This window comes from Malaclemys terrapin, chromosome 11 (genome assembly GCF_027887155.1).
Source record: "Malaclemys terrapin pileata isolate rMalTer1 chromosome 11, rMalTer1.hap1, whole genome shotgun sequence".
NCBI classification, from domain to species: Eukaryota; Metazoa; Chordata; order Testudines; family Emydidae; genus Malaclemys; species Malaclemys terrapin.
In genome coordinates this window covers 32,191,992-32,210,726 of record NC_071515.1, presented here as the reverse complement: position 1 = coordinate 32,210,726, position 18,735 = coordinate 32,191,992, and the positions used below count along the sequence as shown (strand labels likewise).

The 18,735-nt window shown below is 41.2% G+C and overlaps 1 protein-coding gene across 2 annotated transcripts; it reads left to right on the top strand.

Moving 5' to 3' along the window:
* Positions 1 to 1,430: 1,430 nt before the first annotated feature.
* LOC128845632 (uncharacterized) lies at positions 1,431 to 3,253 on the top strand. Of its 2 annotated transcripts, none has more exons than XM_054044495.1 (2): positions 1,431 to 1,689; positions 2,684 to 3,253. In XM_054044495.1, exons 1-2 carry the CDS (start codon positions 1,518 to 1,520, stop codon positions 3,157 to 3,159), a joined length of 648 nt encoding a protein of 215 aa, XP_053900470.1. In that variant the 5' UTR covers positions 1,431 to 1,517; the 3' UTR covers positions 3,160 to 3,253. The 2 variants fall into 2 exon arrangements, with proteins under 2 accessions (XP_053900470.1, XP_053900469.1); XM_054044494.1 differs by lacking the exon at positions 1,431 to 1,689 and adding an exon at positions 1,706 to 2,207.
* Positions 3,254 to 18,735: the final 15,482 nt, after the last annotated feature.

Genomic DNA, 18,735 nt, shown 5'->3' with positions numbered 1-18,735 from the left:
ATTTCCCCATTCATTCTATAATGATGAATGCCTTTGCAAAGTAACAGCAGCAAAGTGCTTCTAAATTCACACAGGGCTTTATATAAAAAACAGCTGGAAAATGGGCTATATTGAGAATTGCACATGCATACTCTAGGGACTATAATCTGAAAAAAGTGACAATTGATGCTATTTAGGGAGATATGAAATTAGGAGTGAATAACGGATTTCAGCGAGACACAGCAAAAATCCACTTTCTATTTCTATCTGCACATCACCAATATATTTCTAGCAATGATAGCACGAAGTCATATGCTGTTTCAGCAATGTATTGATATTAATTAAAAATTATACAGTGTATGCTCTGAGTTTATATTCTCTTCTGATGTAAGTGATGATTCAATTATTGTAAAATCTTTGGGACATTTCTCTGGTAATTTTTGCCACAATTAATAAATGAAGAGGTCATTCTTCTGAATTGCTTTTCCATCAAATGTATTTATTTCAGTTTACGGTGAAGTGAATTTTTGAAATCCCTGAAGGGTGACCAGATGGTACAGCCACTGTCAGCTCTGTTATGCTTTAGTGGACAGAAAGGTTTTAAATTTTCATTTTTGGAGGGATGCAACTATTACTACTTAGCATAGATTTCTGTGTGTGTACTGATCTACCGTTTACTTGCTAAAACATAAGGCCCCATTTGCAACTCACTTGACTTGTCCCATCAAAATCTATAAGGCCTGGTCTACACTAGGCGTTTATGTCGAAGTTAGCGCCATTACATCGAATTAACCCTGCACCCGTCCACACTGCGATGCTATTTAGTTCGACATAGAGGTCTCTTTAATTCGACTTCTGTACTCCTCCCCGACGAGGGGAGTAGCACTAAATTCTACATGGCCATGTCGAATTAGGCTAGGTGTGGATGGAAATCGACGCTAATAGCTCCGGGAGCTATCCCACAGTGCACCACTCTGTTGACGCTCTGGACAGCAGTACGAGCTCGGATGCTCTGACCAGCCACACAGGAAAAGCCCCGGGAAAATTTGAATTTGAATTCCTTTTCCTGTCTGGCCAGTTTGAATCTCATTTCCTGTCTGGACACCGTGGCGATCACAGCAGCACTGGCAACGATGCAGAGCTCTCCAGCAGTGATGGCCGTGCAGTCTGTGAATAGAAAGAGGGCCCCAGCATGGACTGATCGGGAAGTCTTGGATCTCATCGCTGTGTGGGGCGATGAGTCCGTGCTTTCTGAGCTGCGCTCCAAGCAACGGAATGCAAAGATCTATGAGAAGATCTCAAAAGACATGTCAGAGAGAGGATACAGCCGGGATGCAACGCAGTGCCGCGTGAAAATCAAGGAGCTGAGACAAGGCTACCAGAAGACCAAAGAGGCAAACGGACGCTCCGGATCCCATCCCCAGACATCCTGTTTCTACGAGGCACTGCATTCCATCCTCGGTGCGGCCGCCACCACTACCCCACCACTGACCGTGGACTCTGAGGATGGGATATTGTCCACGGCCGGTTCCTCGGACATGTTAGCGGACGGGGAAGATGAGGAAGGAGATGAGGAGGGCGAGGCAGTCGGCAGCGCTCACAACGCTGATTTCCCCGACAGCCAGGATCTCTTCATCACCCTTACAGAGATCCCCTACGAAGCGTCCCCAGCCGTTACCCCGGACACAGAATCTGGGGAAGGATCAGCCAGTAAGTGTTGTAAACATCTAAACATTTATTTTTAACAGAACAGGAATATTAACAATTAAAAGAATGGGTTGTTCATGATTACTTTGCCCTAGGCACTTAACGGTTCAGTCATGGGCAGTGCAAGTTTTGAAAAAAAATCTAGCAATGTCCGGTTTTCCGTGATTGTCCTGCCCAAGCCGCTCTACTGTTTAGTCCCTGCTACTGCAGCTAGAGTAAAATGCGGTCTATATGTGCAGGGATAGAGCAGTAATCCTCCCGGGACATCTCGATGAAGCTCTCCTGGAGGTAATTGGAAAGCCGTTGCATGAGGTTCCTGGGGAGAGCGGCCTTATTGGGTCCTCCGAAGTACGAGACGTTGCCGCGCCACGAGACTATCAAGTACTCGGGAATCATTGCTCTGCACAGCAGGGCGGCATACGGCCCTGGTCTTTGGAGGCTTTCCCGGAGCATTCTCTCTCTCTCGCTGTCAGAGATCCTCATCAGGGTGATGTCGCCCATGGTGACCTGCTTTGAATTAGGTAGGGGAATGTTAGTGTTGGGACTGCTTGCTCGTTCCTTTACAGAACTGTAACCGCTGGTTTGCAGCCACGCGGTGGAGGCGGGAGAGGGGCTGCCGAAAGGGATCGTTCCTGGGGACAGCCGCGAGGGGGTGGGACAGGGGCAGAGTTCCCGCTTGCCGGATTGCTGGCAGCAGGGACTGACATTGCTTTAAATGTGAAATGAGGCCAGTGGTAATATAAAAGTTTTAAACTGCCACAAGTCTACGGCTTACCATGTCTACCTGCAACAGAAATTCCATTGTGCTGCCCCGCTTCTCAAATGTGCTGTGGAAGACCCCAGGCACTGAATGCGAAGGCCGAGAATTCGACCTTGTGCTGAGTGCGCATGTGATAGGTGCTGTGCATGGTCTTGTTCACAGAGAAAGACTATGTTCTTTGTTCACAACTACATTTATCTTTCTGAGGAATTCACTCCCTTTTTCCCATTCCCACAGCCACATCTGCGACTGTCTCACAACGTAGCCTGGCATCACACTCCCAGAGGCTAGCGAAGATTAGGCATAGGAAGAAGAGGACACGGGAGGACATGTTCTCTGAACTTATGGCCTGTTCCCAAGCCCAGGCAGCACAGCAGACCCAGTGGCGGGAGAAATTGACCCAAATGCAGCAAGCAAACATGGATCGGGAGGAGAGGTGGCGGCAGGAAGACCAGCAGGCGACTCAAACGCTGCTTGGACTACTGAGGGAGCAAACAGACACGCTCCGGCGCCTTGTGGATGTTCTGCAGGAACGGAGGCAGGAGGACAGAGCCCCGCTGCAGTCCATCTCTAACCGCCCTCCCCCGCCACCAAGTCCCATACCCATCTCACCCAAAGTGCAAAGAAGGAGAGGCGGCAGAGTCCCTGCTAACTCTCACTCCACCCCTACAGAGAGCTCTAGTAGCAGAAGGCTCTCATTCCCCAAAACTTGAAAAGTTCTTTCCTTCCCGCCTGACACAAGCCCCCGTCCAAGTTTCACCTCCCACTTCCATGTGTAGTTGATAATAAAAAATACGTTTCTGTTAACTACTGTTTCAATCATGTTCTTTTGGAGGAGGAGGGGAAAGGGGGTTGGTAATTGGACAGGACAGTCACCTTTGGCAGGGTACATAGGCGGGGGCAGGCACAGCAGCAGGGCACATACACAGTGCAGTGATGCTGTGACTAGTTACCCTGGTTAGTCTGGGAGGTTGTTTTCATGTTATGTGGTGGGGGGTGGGTTGCTCTGTGACTTTGTGGCGGGGGAGGGCAGTTACAGATCTTAAGCGGCGGTCCTTATGCAGGATCACAGAGCCACGCAGCAGGGGATCTGTAACCGTCCTCCCCCTGCCACAAAGTCACATAGCCCCCCCATACACACAGTCCCGATCAGGAGGGGTGACAGGCTCCGTTGAAACAACCATCCCACCGCAGCGGAGCCTGTCAATCCTTGAGTTTAGAAGCTTCATTCGCGTCACTACACTACACCCGCTCCGCACCACAGTCTGCGTCCCAGTTTTAAAAAATTCCCGCGAAAACAGTATTAAAGAAAACGGTGTGCATTAACAAAGTAGAACTATTTTTATTTCGAAACGTGTGTTGGAAGGGGGTGAAGGGGGTATGTAACTGGAGAGGTTAGTCAACATTAACTGGGTAAAGAAACGGGGGCAGGTTCAGCTTCTCTGTACACAAACTTAAAAGTCACAGGTTACCCTGCTCACTCAGGAACCTAGCTTTCAAAGCCTCCCGGATGCACAGCGCTTCCCGCTGTTCTCTTCTAATCGCCCGGCTGTCTGGCTGTGAGTAATCAGCAGCCAGGCTATTTTCCTCAACCTCCCACCCCGCCATAAAGGGCTCCCCCTTGCTCTCACAGAGATTGTGGAGCACACAGCAAGCTGCTATAACAATGGGGATATTGGTTTCGCTGAGATCACAGCGAGTCAGTAAGCTTCTCCATCTCCCCTTGAGACGGCCAAAAGCACACTCCACCACCATTCTGCACTTGCTCAGCCGGTAGTTGAAGAGTTCTTTTTCAGTGTCCAGGGCGCCAGTATAGGGCTTCATGAGCCAGGGCATTAGCGGGTAGGCTGGGTCCCCGAGGATGACTATAGGCATCTCCACATCCCCAACAGTTATTTTGTGGTCCGGGAAGTAAATACCTTGTTGCAGCCGTCTAAACAGACCAGAGTTCCTAAAAACACGAGCGTCATGAACCTTGCCCGGCCATCCCACGTAGATGTTGGTAAAACGTCCCCTGTGGTCCACCAGTGCTTGCAGCACCATGGAAAAATAGCCCTTTCGGTTAATGTACTGGGTGGCCTGGTGGTCCGGTGCCAGGATAGGGATGTGAGTTCCATCTATGGCCCCACCGCAGTTTGGGAATCCCATCGCTGCGAAGCCATCTATGATCGCCTCCACGTTTCCCAGGGTCACTACCTTTGGCAGCAGTACATCAACGATTGCTTTGGCTACTTGCATCACAACAACCCCCACGGTAGATTTGCCCACCCCAAACTGGTTCGCGACTGACTGGTAGCTGTCTGGCGTTGCAAGCTTCCAGAGGGCTATGGCCACTCGCTTCTGTACACTCAGTGCAGCTCGCAACCGGGTGTCATTGTGCTTCAGGGCAGGGGACAGCAACTCACAAAGTTCCAGGAAAGTTCCCTTCTGCATGCGAAAGTTTCGCAGCCACTGGGATTCATCCCAGACCTGCAGCACTATGCGGTCCCACCACTCAGTGCTTGTTTCCCGTGCCCAGAATCGCCGTTCCACGGCATCAACATGACCCATTGCCATCGTGATGTCCTCGGCGCTGGGTCCCCTGCTTTCTGAGAGGTCTGTGCTACTCTCAGACTTCAGGACATCACCGCGGTAATGTAGCCTCCTCGCCTGACTTTTCTGCATCTGCCTCAGGGAAACCTGTATGATAAGCTGCGAGGCATTGAGAGCGGCCACAACTGCAGCGATGGTCGCAGCGTGCTCCATGCTCGCAGTGCTGTGGCATCCGCGCTGTCAATGACTGGAAAAGTGCGCGAACTGATTTCTCGCCGGCGCTTTCAGGGAGGGAGGGCGGGAGTGATGGACGGATGATGACAGTTACCCAAAAGCACCCTCGACACATTTTCTTACCCAGAAGGCATTGCCGGCTACACCCAGAATTCCAATGGGCAGAGGGGACTGCGGGAACTGTGGGATAGCTGACCACAGTGCACCGCTTCGAATGTCGACGCTTTCACCGTTAGTGTGGACTCACAAAGTCGAATTACTGTCCTTAGTGTGGACACAGACGTTCGACTTTGCAATATCGATTCCAAAAATTCGATGCAAGTAAATTCGAACTACTCTCGTAGTGTAGACAAGGCCTAAGACACTTCATGTTAGCAGGTGTTCAGCAATTTAAATAAATGTCACACAATGAGGTCCTCTGTTTTGAAAAAGGGATAATGTAGATTTAAGAGGATGGGATCCAATCTTAAACTCCAACTTTGTTTATAGAGGCCCTAATTCAGCACAGGATTTGAGCATGAGTTTGTCTAATTAAAGCCTTTGAAGTCAATGGGATTTAATCATGTGCGTAAGTGGTTTGATGAATAAATGGCCACATACTGCATTTCATTTGCTATCAACAGGTAACCAGATTTGCAACAACAAATATCACCCACGATGTTTGTTGTAAGAAAAATCAAAATGGGGAAGAGAACACTCGTTCCTTGACTGCAAGGTTAGGATGCCTTAAAAAGGGTGATAAAATACCTTCTCAGTTTTACAAAAACTGATGAAAGAAATTTGTCTCAAAAAACCTCATTCCTTTTATTCCTCCTCTGTGATGTATCCAAACAAAAGGTTTCTTATATCACTCATGCAATATCCTTAATTTTACCTCATCCCACCCACATACCGATCACAAATCGTCAAACCTTTTTCTTCCTACAAGTATATACTATTGATGAGCTCAAATCTTTCCACTTTTCCTGAAAGGTCAGGATAGTTTGGAACTGGGGTGTAGGTTTATGCATCTCTCTAGTACACAATATTAAATCTTCCCCCAAAATAAAATATTAAAATTAAAATAATCTATTTTGTCATTAAGATAGGAGACACAAGATAGTATATTCAAAATTCAAATCAAAGATATTAAGTACAACTATGTAGAGATTGACACATTTGACCATTTTGTCTTGAAAACATTTTCTTCCTATTTTATTTTACAATTAAATCCATATAGGATATCTATTTTGGAAAAAATATAGCTCTAAACTCGGAGTCCTATAACATGTAAGGTGAAGAAACACTTCACACACACACACACACACACACACAAAACACCATTAAAGTTGTAAACAAATGACAATGGTTTGAGTGCAGTTTAATAAAGATGGAGTGTTGTTGGGATAGGGTGGGAGCTCACTGCCAGAGGAACACCCCCCCCCCCCCCCCCCGCCATGCCAGGAGGTGGCATTGTAGAGGTTTTTCTACTCTAGCACCCTCTTTTGTTGGCCAGCCTGGTTCTGCAGCAGTCTTCTGGGTGTCTCAGCCCTCCCACCAGGTCACATGTGAAGTTCAGTCCCCTTCCGGGATAACAAAAGTCCAATTAAATAACCAAACCAAATATCCAAATCAGTGAACCATGTTTCTGCCACTCTCAGGCTATTCTTCAGCCCACCTTCGGGGCTCAGCTCTCACCCCTTCTAAGTCCTTCCAGATGTCACAGAGAGCTGACTCTCAGGCTCCCTTACCTGGAGTTCCTCTCATAGTCTATGTAGTTCACACACTTTGTGGGCCAGCAGAATTCTTCTTTGCTCTCTTTAACTGAGTACATATGAGAACAGCCTCAGGGCAAAACTAAAGTTATCCTCTGGGTGCCCTCCAAAAAAAAAAAAGAAACCATCAAAAGTCAGCACCGCTTACACTGACTAGGGTCTGCATCAAAATTACCTCATGAGCAAGGGTATTGAGCAGAGCTAATAGATCTAAAAATAACAACACGAACACCTGATCTTTACAGCTCATCAGGACATTTATGTAATCAGAGTAACAGTTTAAATGCATCATGTACATTTTCATTCTTTACAACATGTTAGTAATGGTGTTCCATTTTTCCTATCTATGACAAAATGGCAGAATGTGTACAGTAAATATGAAAATACACTGCAAACTCATAATTTGTTATGATGCTTCCACTGTTACAGATCATTTAATCCATTGTTCTAACTCCATCTTTGCAGCTCATGACATTTGACTCTTATGGTGGTGGCACTTTGGGATTTATCTAATGTGTTGTTGGAACAGTCACAGACAATTTAACTTTCTTAGAATATATTAGTTTATGCTGCTGCTATAAAAGATCCAAATTAAATTCCCCACAGGGATTTTTAACTGCCATATTAGGATGTACAAAGTAATTTTTTTCTAGCAACAGGGACTACAGTAATGACTGCTGAATATCATTCTGATAATGACAGATGTTACAAAGACAAAAGATGAATTCTTAATGAGGCTTTCAGTGATTTTATCATAATTTCATATGCTTATGTTTTGAAATATATATATATATAATAGTGAATCTAGAAAACTACTCTTCCCTACAGAACCTGTTTTTCTTGTTATTTTATATAAATTTCTGGTGTCAGATTTAGATGTTGTTCTATTCATTGCTGTTCATGGATGTTTCTAATTGGTAGCAACACCAGAAGATTTTAAATATCCTTTGCCTTTTAGAATATTACAGATGAACTAAATTCAGTTACCTTCAGTTGTTCAGTGCAGGTTCAGAAGAAGGGAATCTATATGGTTGTATGGATATATACAGTACATTATCTTATTCTTTTGTTATTTCATACATCATGATGGACACTGAACAAAGCCACATAGCACCTGAATATGACAGAAGAGATTAACACTTTACATAGATATGTTTCAAATAAGTGCCTTTTCCTATTGTACAATGTCCACGGTTTTACTACATTTTTACGAGGGAGATAGCTGACAAAGACTTTACAAGATGAGTGAATAGACAGACTGAAGAAAAAAGTTAAACAAAATTCAGCATACTTACAACTATGTTTTCAAGAATTTCAGCAATGGAAGAATGGTGAAATCTCAGAATTTTGTTAATCAAGACTATTTTGCATTTCTTCTTGGTTTTTTGTTTGTGTGTTTGGTTGGCTGAGATTTTTTGGTTTTGTTTTAGTTTTTTTGCAGTTTTATTGGGGGAAAGACCTCAGTATTTCTCAAAAATAAAACTTAAGTGACAAATTGCCCTTGCCTCATTTGAAGGAAAATTCTGCTTTTTCCACTACAAACACTTCACCCTGAACAAAGGGAAAAAAATCACTTTGGGAAATTTTCATTGAGGAAAGTTCTTTCAGGGAATTTTTACTTAAGCACAAGTCATTTTTTTTCTTTTTGGCCAGGAAGGAAATGTTGTCACTGGCAAAGTAAACATTAATCTGTGTTTGTCTGAAACACGTGAAACTTTATAACTTACTGATCGCTGTTGAATTTATGTGAGTACGCCTAAAAATCTCAATTCACAAATGAAAATAAAGCAAATACTGATAATTCTACACAGCTGTATTCTTTGCTGCCCTCTAAGTTCTGCTTGTTTACTTATGCCCAAAGGATCTGCAATAAAAGCGTGGCACACTTGCAGCTCCTTCCTGAGTGTATAATAGGAACCACAAGACATTTCCACATTATTAATTCCAAGATGGGCAGAGGCATCTCCTCTGATGCAGCAAGGAGCAATTTAAAAAAAACAACAACCCACCACATGGGAAATGGTTATGTTTATATTCACTTACAAAAATCTAGAGAAAAGGACAGTGAGTTCCTCTCATTGCCATTTTGAGTGCATGAACTACACTGGCAAAAGCCAGTGTTGTGCACTCTGCCTGACTCTTAAAGGGGTGGTACTGAAATAAATGTTGGAGCAACTCTAGATTCCTAACTGCACTGAAAGGATACTTTTAATATATGTTAACAGCTCCTCAGCATCTTCAACCTGCTACAGAGTATGAACTTAGGAAGCCAGGGTTCAGTTCCAGGTTCTGAGAGGAGTGTTCTCTAGTGGTTACAGACTCTTCTGCCCCGGTTTCTCCCAAGCCCAACTCCATCTGGTCCCTCCAGCCTATCTTTATCCCAGGGGCAGTCTTCCCCTGCCCTCAGCTCCATGTCTCAGTCCCCCTCCCCTTCCCCCCGGGCTTCTCATCTTCACTCCATTTCCTCCATTCCACAAATCTCCAGCCCCATACCCCAGTCAATCCTTTCACTGCCCCCCCAGACCCAATTCCTCACTCTTCTTCATTCCTCCTCCTCCTGGGCTACTTGGACACTTCCTGGGCCCAGCAGGGAGAACACTGAGAGCACCAAAGTGTCTTTCTGCTCCCAGTTCTCATGTCCAGCACCACAACAGCCCACAGCAGCCAGAAGTAGTAATTGCAGGGGAAGTCCTGCTCAGCCCCTACATCCGTGGGCTGGAGTATTTTCAATGGGGATGGCATATGCACAGTCCGGTCACAGATAGGAGCTGTGAAAGGGTAGAATACACTCAGTACAGAGAATCTTCAAAGAATGTAGCTGCCAAATGCTAAAAGCCTCTCCCTGAGAATGTGGAGCAGATAACCAATACCAGGGTGACACCTCCACACACCAAATTTTCAGTCTTTGCTTCAAAGTATGGAAGCATTAGAGCTTCTCAATGAAACCATTTCAAGAATTTTTTAAAATGGGTAAAACAACATTTTTCCTTCATTTTGTTCTGAGAAATGGCTGAACTGTTTTTTGCTGAAGTTTCCAAAATACTTCAGCCTGAGGCAGATACTCGGAATAGAAAATTTCAGCCAAAATGGTTAAAGTTTGACAAAGTTATAAGCAACTGAAAAAAGGGTCTTATAATGGAAAGTGCTGGGCAACCTTAATAGGCAACACTACCTGCACTGTCTATAACTGAATTTTACATATGATGCAGGAACAAAAAGAAGTGACTGTTTTTTAATCAATTGTCATTTGTTATAGTGATCACCTGGCAATAAAGTGATAGATGTTTGGAGGAGTAATTAAAAAACATATTACAAGAGACATTTATGATCATTTATAATTGGTATCTCCTAAGAATCTAGCAGATCTCACAGATCCCAGCTCACCTTGTGACAGTGCAAGTGGAGATAAGGTACAGGTGGCATAAGGATTTTTACCACCATGTTGTCTATATTTGTTCTAAGACTCTATTTGCCAGTGTGTATTCAGTCTATCTCCCCAGCTCCTCATTCATCTCAAAAAGTATCAATAACAAAGCCTAGTTGAGATTATTTATGTTAATGCAACATTAAGGCTACATATCAAAATACAAGATAAAGCCAAGAAACAAAAATTAAAGGGGTAAATATTCACACAGTCACCAGAAAGCTGCACTAACACAGCAAATGAAGATTCCCACAACCAAGAAGAATCCTTGACTGGCATAAAGTCATCTCTATGTAACTTTCTGCCTCCACACAGAGGGTTTGTCAAGTCAGGAAAGTGGGGACTGGGGCAGGACAGAGCACAATCCTCAGTTGGCACAGCAGCTGACTGCAGAAACAGTACTTTGAGGATGCTCTAATTTTTGCAATGGATAGTTACATCTCCCAGTCTGCTTAGGATCATGGGAGCCACCTTTCTAAATTCTGTGCTGTTGAGGCTCAACCCCAAGATTCTCACAGTAATGTAAATTCAGCCACATTAAAGATTTTTGATTAACAGGTAAGCTACTAAAAATGTACCCGTGAAAATATACAATTGGGCTTGATTCCACTAGCGAACACAGACTGTAGGCCTGGTGATCAAAAGTCCACCTGGATGACAAGTATCCTGGTGGGGCTGCCTACAAACTCTGCTCCACCAAGGGCCTGGAGTTGGCTGCTGCAGCCCAGAAAATGGATCTTCCAGGCAGACTTTGTTAATGGATCTCTCCTTTGGAGCACGGACCATAAATTAAAGCCACTTTCACCTGGTGGAACTCCAAGGGAGAGAGTAACAGCAGTCCCACCATTTGTTGTTCCCCCAGGGTGAAATCAGCGCACAGACATGGGGATACAAATTGCAATTTTTCATGAATTAAACTTAGCATGTTCAATGTGAGAGAATTAATGTGCTGTGGGAATCATCACTTTTTTTCATATCCTGACTTTTTTATGTTTCCCTGTGTAGCCTCAGTTTTGCATGATCAGAACTCTTCTTGTATTTATATAAAGGTTGTCTCTTTAATCAATTAGAGGAATTGACAGGATATCTTAGAACACTTAATGAGCTGTTCAAAACCATGTTAATTTCCGTTACGCATTTAAATGTAAAATGGCTGAAGAATTAGCCATTTTGTGGTGTATTAGAACTTAAATTAATAATCATTATTTGATTATGTAAAATTAATGCACTTTTAATCAACACATTATTAGTGCAATTATTTTCACCAAGTATTAAATGTAGAGTAAAGCTGACATGGAGGAAAAGCATAAGCACACAATTACAACGGTCTGCTATAGGAAAGAAATCATGGATTGTTTTGATTTGTGAAAACCTCATTCCTACAACACTTTACATTATTTTTTTCCCTTTATACAAAGGTGTGTGCAAGAGCTTGGAATGGGAATACTGGTGTCACAGAAGCACTACATTTCTCCAGTGCCATCAACTGAAAAGTATAGCAAATTCTTGCACTATATTGAAATTCACATTACAGGTGTCTCGACAGTGTCCAGGATAATCTTTCAAAACCTTTCCAAATCCTGAGACAACCTGCAAGACCTAGAAAATAGCCAACAACAATATCTTGTGACTACTTAATTACTTGAATCTAACACCAACAACCTCTCTAGGGAAAGATATAGAGTGATACAAAATAATAAATTATGGTTGCACTTTATATTAATATTTTATTTATAGGTTATATAGTTTATTTATAGTTTATAAAGCATTAATAAATGTTAATGGGTGTTTTAATAAATGGCTAATCATTGTTATAGATCATTAACCCTTTATAAATGGAAAGTTAATATTAAGTGTGACCTAAATTATATAGCAAGGCCCAGCCATGCTTTCCAATCCATCCTTTTTCATAGTACAAAAACTATGGGAACACAAAATGAAAATAAAAGGCCTTCTATTCATAACCTACCACCTTCTATACAGCAGTTTAAAGAACAATCACCTGAAAGTATCAGGCTACATGTTGTAGTTGGTATAACAGATGCATCCCTCCTTACAGATGCTTGAGAATGCTTTGATCAGGCAGAGCGATGGATGCTTCTTCAAAGTATTTGAAAATGTTGATTTTTTAGAGAACACATTGGCCTGGACCAAACTGGTCTATCAGGGTTCAGTGGGATCAAAGCTAGCTAACAGAGTCTAGTCAGAGAATCAATGGTTTTACACAATAAATATAATACATTTTACTCATTTATCTCATCAGACAATACAAGAAATAAATTAGGGAAGAATTTAGTAAGAAAATTTGACAGAAAGTAGAGAAAGCCCAAGAGCACATCAATAAAGAAGCTATTTTGTGAGTGAGTTAGACCAGTTGATTAAGGACCTGCTCCAGCTCCTTCCGGGGTGGGAGGGCCTGACCTAGGGTGACCAGACATTCCGATATTATTGGAATCATCCCAATATTAGGGGCTTTGTCTTATATAGGCAACTATTACCCCACCATCCTGATTTTTCACACCTGCTATCTGGTCACCCTAGCTTGACTCTAACTAACTGGAAGTACCGGCATACTTCATATAGGGAACCAGAGGCTGAAATATTCTGTATTAATGACAGAAGTTTTATTATTCCCAGATTATTCCCATGTACCTTTCAAACACGTCAGGATATAAATCCTAAGAATATTCCTTTATTCTTTATACCATAAACTACTTTATGGTTAATAATCTGAGAAAAGTTAAGCAGTCCAGTGGATTTAGAACAGGGCTGGGAGCTCTTTCAAATCCTTGCTCTGTCATTGATTTGCAAGTGCTCAGTATCATTATTACTGTTATTGTGTCTTACAAATGTTACTTGGTTTTTCAGCTGATGTTATTTATAGTATAGGTCCTTTGGGAGGTAGTATAAACAAAACATATGGACCACCAACTCATTCATAATATTTCTATTTCATTTGTATTGTTATGGGGATTTAGATACTAATACTAAATTTCTCAATAACTGGATAGCAGACTTGTGAGAATAATACAAAGTCATAAAGTCATATGACTTCAAAAATAAAGTGGAAGGAAGGGAAATAGAGAACAGCACAAATCAACTTTTTATTTCTTTAATGAACTACAATGGCATTAAATATGTTCTGCTAACCTTTATGGGGATATTGTTTGTCATCTATATTAGTTACATATACTGTGAATTTGACACAATTTTAGACACATGGGGCCAGATCCCAGCCCTTTCTCCAATTCCTCCATATAATTAAGCACTGAAAATCACTCCTGACGAATGCTATTGGGTCAAATAACTTAGCAAGATCCACAAGAGGATTAGACACACACACACACACACACACACACACACACACACACAAAACTAATATTATCTGCTATCTGCTAAAATAAAAATTGCAAGAATTAACAGTCTTCAATTTATGTAAAAAGGTGGTGACCACGGGTGAAAGAAGAAATTTCCCTGCACACAACTCACATGAACACTTTCTTAAATATGGCTAACAGAGCTGATCAAAATGTTTCAAATGTATTTTTTCCCTAAAAAGCTGCAAACTTTTTCAAACATTTTCACAAATTTCTTCTTATCAAACTTGTTCTTGAAACAGTCAGGGCTTAATTTATAATGAAAGAGGTGACATGGCTTAAGCAATTTTTTTACTTTCATAACTGATGCAGCAGTGCTGGGGCTATGAACTGCCAACCCTAGAGGTGCCAGGGCTCAGTCCTGGCAAGCCCTTGCACAAATTAAGCACTATTATCAATATTTTTCATTTTAAAAATCCACATTTTTCAGGAAACAAACATTTTTATTTATTTATTTATTTATTTTTGGTAAACCCAAAATCTAAATTTCTATTAATGTTGGGCTAAAAAGGAAAAATGGGCCAATTTCACGCTTGATGAAATGGAAGTAACTGAAACTTTTCAGAATTTTCCTTTTCATTTTCAACCATCTCAACTATGTGATATTATGAAAGTGACCTGACACATTATGTTTTTTTCCTGCCTTGCTTTGAAGAATCTATAATGGCCATGTTGGAAACTTAACACCTTACGAATTGGCTCATGTCTGCTTTCGTGTAGCAATTAGAGCTGGTCAGGAATTTTGTAACAAAGCATTTTTTTCAATCAAAAATGTTGATTCATCAAAACCAAAACTTCTTGTGAAACAAGGTCAATTTCAATGAGCCTCTTGACTCAAAAGATTTTTGACAAAAAGTTTTGAAATTGTTGAAATATTTCACATTACATTTTCTAAACAAGAAGTTTTAGTTTTCCAATTCAGAATGGCTTTTTGTTTTGAATATTAGATTGAAAAAGGTTATAAGAGAAAGAAGTCTAAAACCAAAAAAATGTTTGGTTTTTCTATTCACAAAAACTTTCTCCATTTTGACTTGTCATCCTGATTAGGGGCATTAAAAGTGTCCAAACTCTCAAAAATATTCACAAACTGGGAAGCCAGTTTCCCATGCTGCTCTAGTGGTAATAGCTGTATTTCTAGGTAGCTGTGTCTTATTTTCACAATAACCAATGTGACAGGAAACTTTGTATATTACAAATTTATTTTATGTTCTCTGTACTCCTTATAATTAATGCCTGACCCTGTCCCCATTGAAGTCAGTAGCAAAGCTTCCACTGATTTTAGTGGTGCAGGATCAAATCCTTCCTTGAGCAGCATGAGCCATCAGATTTCAGAACATATCACTTTGCAAATCTTTTTACACACTTTATGAGGAGATCTACTGTTTGTTCACATAAGAACAAACATAACAACGTGGGTGAGGTAATACCTTTTTATTGGACTAACTTCTGTTGGTGAGAGAGACAAACATTCGAACCACACAGAGGTCTTCCTGATCTGACCTATAACACAGGCCCAGGAGAGCCATATCTCCTGTCTACTGCACATCAGAGTGCATCTGAAATGTGTAGCCAGCCTGGTAGCTGGGTAGTTGCACACAACATGAGGAGCTGATAGGTGTGATCACCAAGATGGACCATCAGGAAAAGGCATTTCTAAACTTCGTGGGGCTTTAAAGAGAAGGGGGTCTCCATTGTGACAAGAGCTGTCAGTGTCAGGCATATGTGAGACAGCTGCTGGAGGACTATTAGGGTTGACATAAGTAATGCAGCATCTACACTCTGCGTCAATCTCAGTAAATCGACCATGGCTCAATCCGCTCACGGAGGTGATGTTACTGTGTCACTGTAATGGGGCACTTACATTGGTGGGAGACAAATTTAACCATAGACAAAGGCACATGCACAACTAAGTCAATGCATGGCAGCTTCAGTTGACTTAACTTTGTAACGTAGACCAGACCTAATTGCCTGAAACCGGCCTGGCTACAACACCAGAGCATGCAAATAAATATTGAGGTTAATATGCTGTTAAAGCACAGCTGTGCTAACAAGTGGTTTGTTCAAACTAAGACAATGCCCTGGTTTTGATTTAAAAAAAAACACGTATTTGTTTGTTTGTCCTTATGTTCCACCATATGTCATTGCCTGCAATGATGTTGAGTAATACTGCTGTCATATTACTTGGCATGGTTGCTGCCTTAATAGATTGAACAGATGTAAACTGATTGTCTTAAATTAAACATGGGCATTTTTGAGCTATAAACAGCTTCGTAAATATAGTCACTATCATGAAATAAATTCATAAGTCAGAGAGGGATATTATGTGTAGCTAAAAACAGTTTTAAATATGATCTGGGCAGGAGATGGGGGGAAACTATGAGCCACATTCAAGTGTTTTAGAACATTAGTGTTATTCCATTTTGTAGGTTTGACCAGGGTAATGGCTATGCATGAAATGCTGAGAAATCTGTTTTATTATCCAGCTATTCCATTTTCTCCTCCAGGATTTTTTTTTCTTTCAGATATATTCAGTGATATGTTTCGGTATTAACATTTGTGTGCTAAAGACCCAGGAGTTCTAGTAAAATACTCCTAGCAAGATTTTTGTAAGAAGCATAAGAGTGCCTCTCAAATCATTTTAACATATAGTTTGATGGTTAAACACTAGTATGTTTGAGTAAGCTTAAATACCTTTTTAATATGTTTTAAAATGAATATAAACACATTATGCTCATGAATTACATTAACACTTATTTTCTGTGTTTCTTAATTTGTTTTGTGAAAGAGAAACTTGAAATATAGAGGAAGCTATGAATCTCTTTGAAATTCAAAGACAACAAGAGGAAGTTATTTTCATACCTAGCTACTTGGATCTCATCTTTATAACAAACAAGTTTCAATAGATTATGCTCCCTTCTTCTATGACAGGTTTTAAAGTGTAAAGTTAAGTCCATCCATTCTCAGTTAGAGAAGTTAACATCAGTGTTTTTCAAAGTTAACAGAAGAGAGAACATTTGTTCCAGTTAGTATACTTTGCACAGTTTAGTTTACGCTATTTGTTTTGACTTTCCGTAACTAAAACTGTGTTAAGAATGGCTTTAGTAGTGTGTTTGTGTACTTTGACAGGGACACTTTCATGAATACTCATATATAAGTTTCTTCATTGCCTTGCACCTTTTTTATTACCTGTGTTAACATTTAAAGTCTCATATTCTTTGTAAGATCCTGTAGGCTTCATTTTTCTTTATTATGAAAGAACATGTGTGCAAACAATGATCATATTTATCATTATATAGAATCTGGTGTGTGTGTGTGTGTGTGTGTGTGTGTGTGAGAGAGGTCTACTTTTTAAGCAGAATTTTCAAGGATCTGGCAAATATTTTTAACGAGGCACTGACTGGAAGTATAAACTACAACAAACAACTTCTTCACTTCCTCCTGTCCTAAGTAGAGCTTGAAAAAATGTTTTTAACTGAAACAAATGCATTTTGAGATGCACCAAAATTATTCAAGAATTCAGCAAATAGTTTCAGCTAAAAAAACTGAATCAAGATTTTAAAAATGTTTAAACAAATTATTGTCTTATTTTAAATCAACATTGCATTTAGAAAACCATTTCTAATCAACATATGTCCTGTATAATTTTTTTCATGTTTTCATTTTGTTGAGAAAAAAATCAAAATATTTAGTTTCAGCTTGAAATAAACCATCTTTTAATTATAATTATTTTTCAGGCCTCATCAAGGAAGGATAGAAATATCTCTTTTTGAGAATCTCTCAAGCCAACATTAAAGGGTACAAACTGCATTTCTTGAGAAAGAAGCCTTCAAACAACACCAATCAATGTTATTCCAGGCCATTAATGACATTTCAGCTTGTGAGACCTGTTCTGTTTAACCATGCCCAAGGGTTAGGTTAATTTTGTTATTGATATTACTTGTGAGCTAAGGCTTTTATTATCAATTACTCTTAATAATCCAAGACAGTTAGAAATATGCACCTGGAGGGAAAACAAAACACTAACTCAGCAGAAAGAGAGAGAGAGAGAGAGAGAGAGAGAGAGAGATTGTGGGACTTATGTAGAATTTAAGGATTTCATTAATTTAATTAAAACAGCCTTACTGAAATGAGTTTACAAATGTGTTTGGAGAGTTAAAAAGCACAATGATATTTTTATGCAAAAACTTCAGTAACTTCTTTAAAATAACTGACTTATAAGCATCACTGTAACAGTCTAACCCTTCGAGGGAGACTGGTACAGCAGCAGAGATAGCTTTAATGCAACATAGTTTTATAAGAATATTATTTCCCATTCATAAACTAGGACAAACAGGTTTCTGTAGAAGAGTACAGTCACCCGGGGGAGCGTTATGATCAGGCATGGTGTTGCAATCATCTAATGCCCCCTGCTGACAGCTCCTCTGTCCCTGAAGCTGTCTCTTTCTCTTCTTGTGACTTAGCTCTTTTCCCAGGTCATTTTAAAGGCTCTCCCTTCCTGGGAGCTGCAGGGCTGTCCACACACTTGCCAAAGCTTTCTCCTTGGAGGCCTGGTTCCAAACTCAATAGTTCATTTTCTTCTTGGGTAAGGTGTTTCTACACCACCTTTTAGAGTGATCCAGTAGGGGAACTTAGGCCCTCCTGTTAGTTCCAGTCCAGGGACCTTGTGGTGAGCAGGTAAAGTCTGTTCCCTTTGACTCCTCACCGCCTCCCTGGACTTCCTCCTACCTTGACCTTCCTTCAGGCACTTTCCCTCAGCTCCTTCCTGGGCTTGTGGTACTTTCGGCTCTCTGTAGGCCTTTCCACCACTCTCTAGTAATTAAAGAGGGATTGCAGGATTCTTCCTCTCTCTCCCTGCAGCCCCCTTCTCACCTGGGCTTCCTTCCTTTATGCTCGCCATCCAACTCCTCACCTAGTTGGCCTAATCTTCAGTTAAGCCTGGTTCGCCCTCCATAATCAGTTATCTCAACT

Bases quoted from the DNA above. Each gene is read 5' to 3' on its own strand.
- LOC128845632 (XM_054044494.1), top strand. From the start codon at position 1,994: ATGAGGTTCCTGGGGAGAGCGGCCTTATTGGGTCCTCCGAAGTACGAG. The intron at 2,208-2,683 runs GTAGGGGAATGT...CCATTCCCACAG, and splicing joins GGTGACCTGCTTTGAATTAG to CCACATCTGCGACTGTCTCA.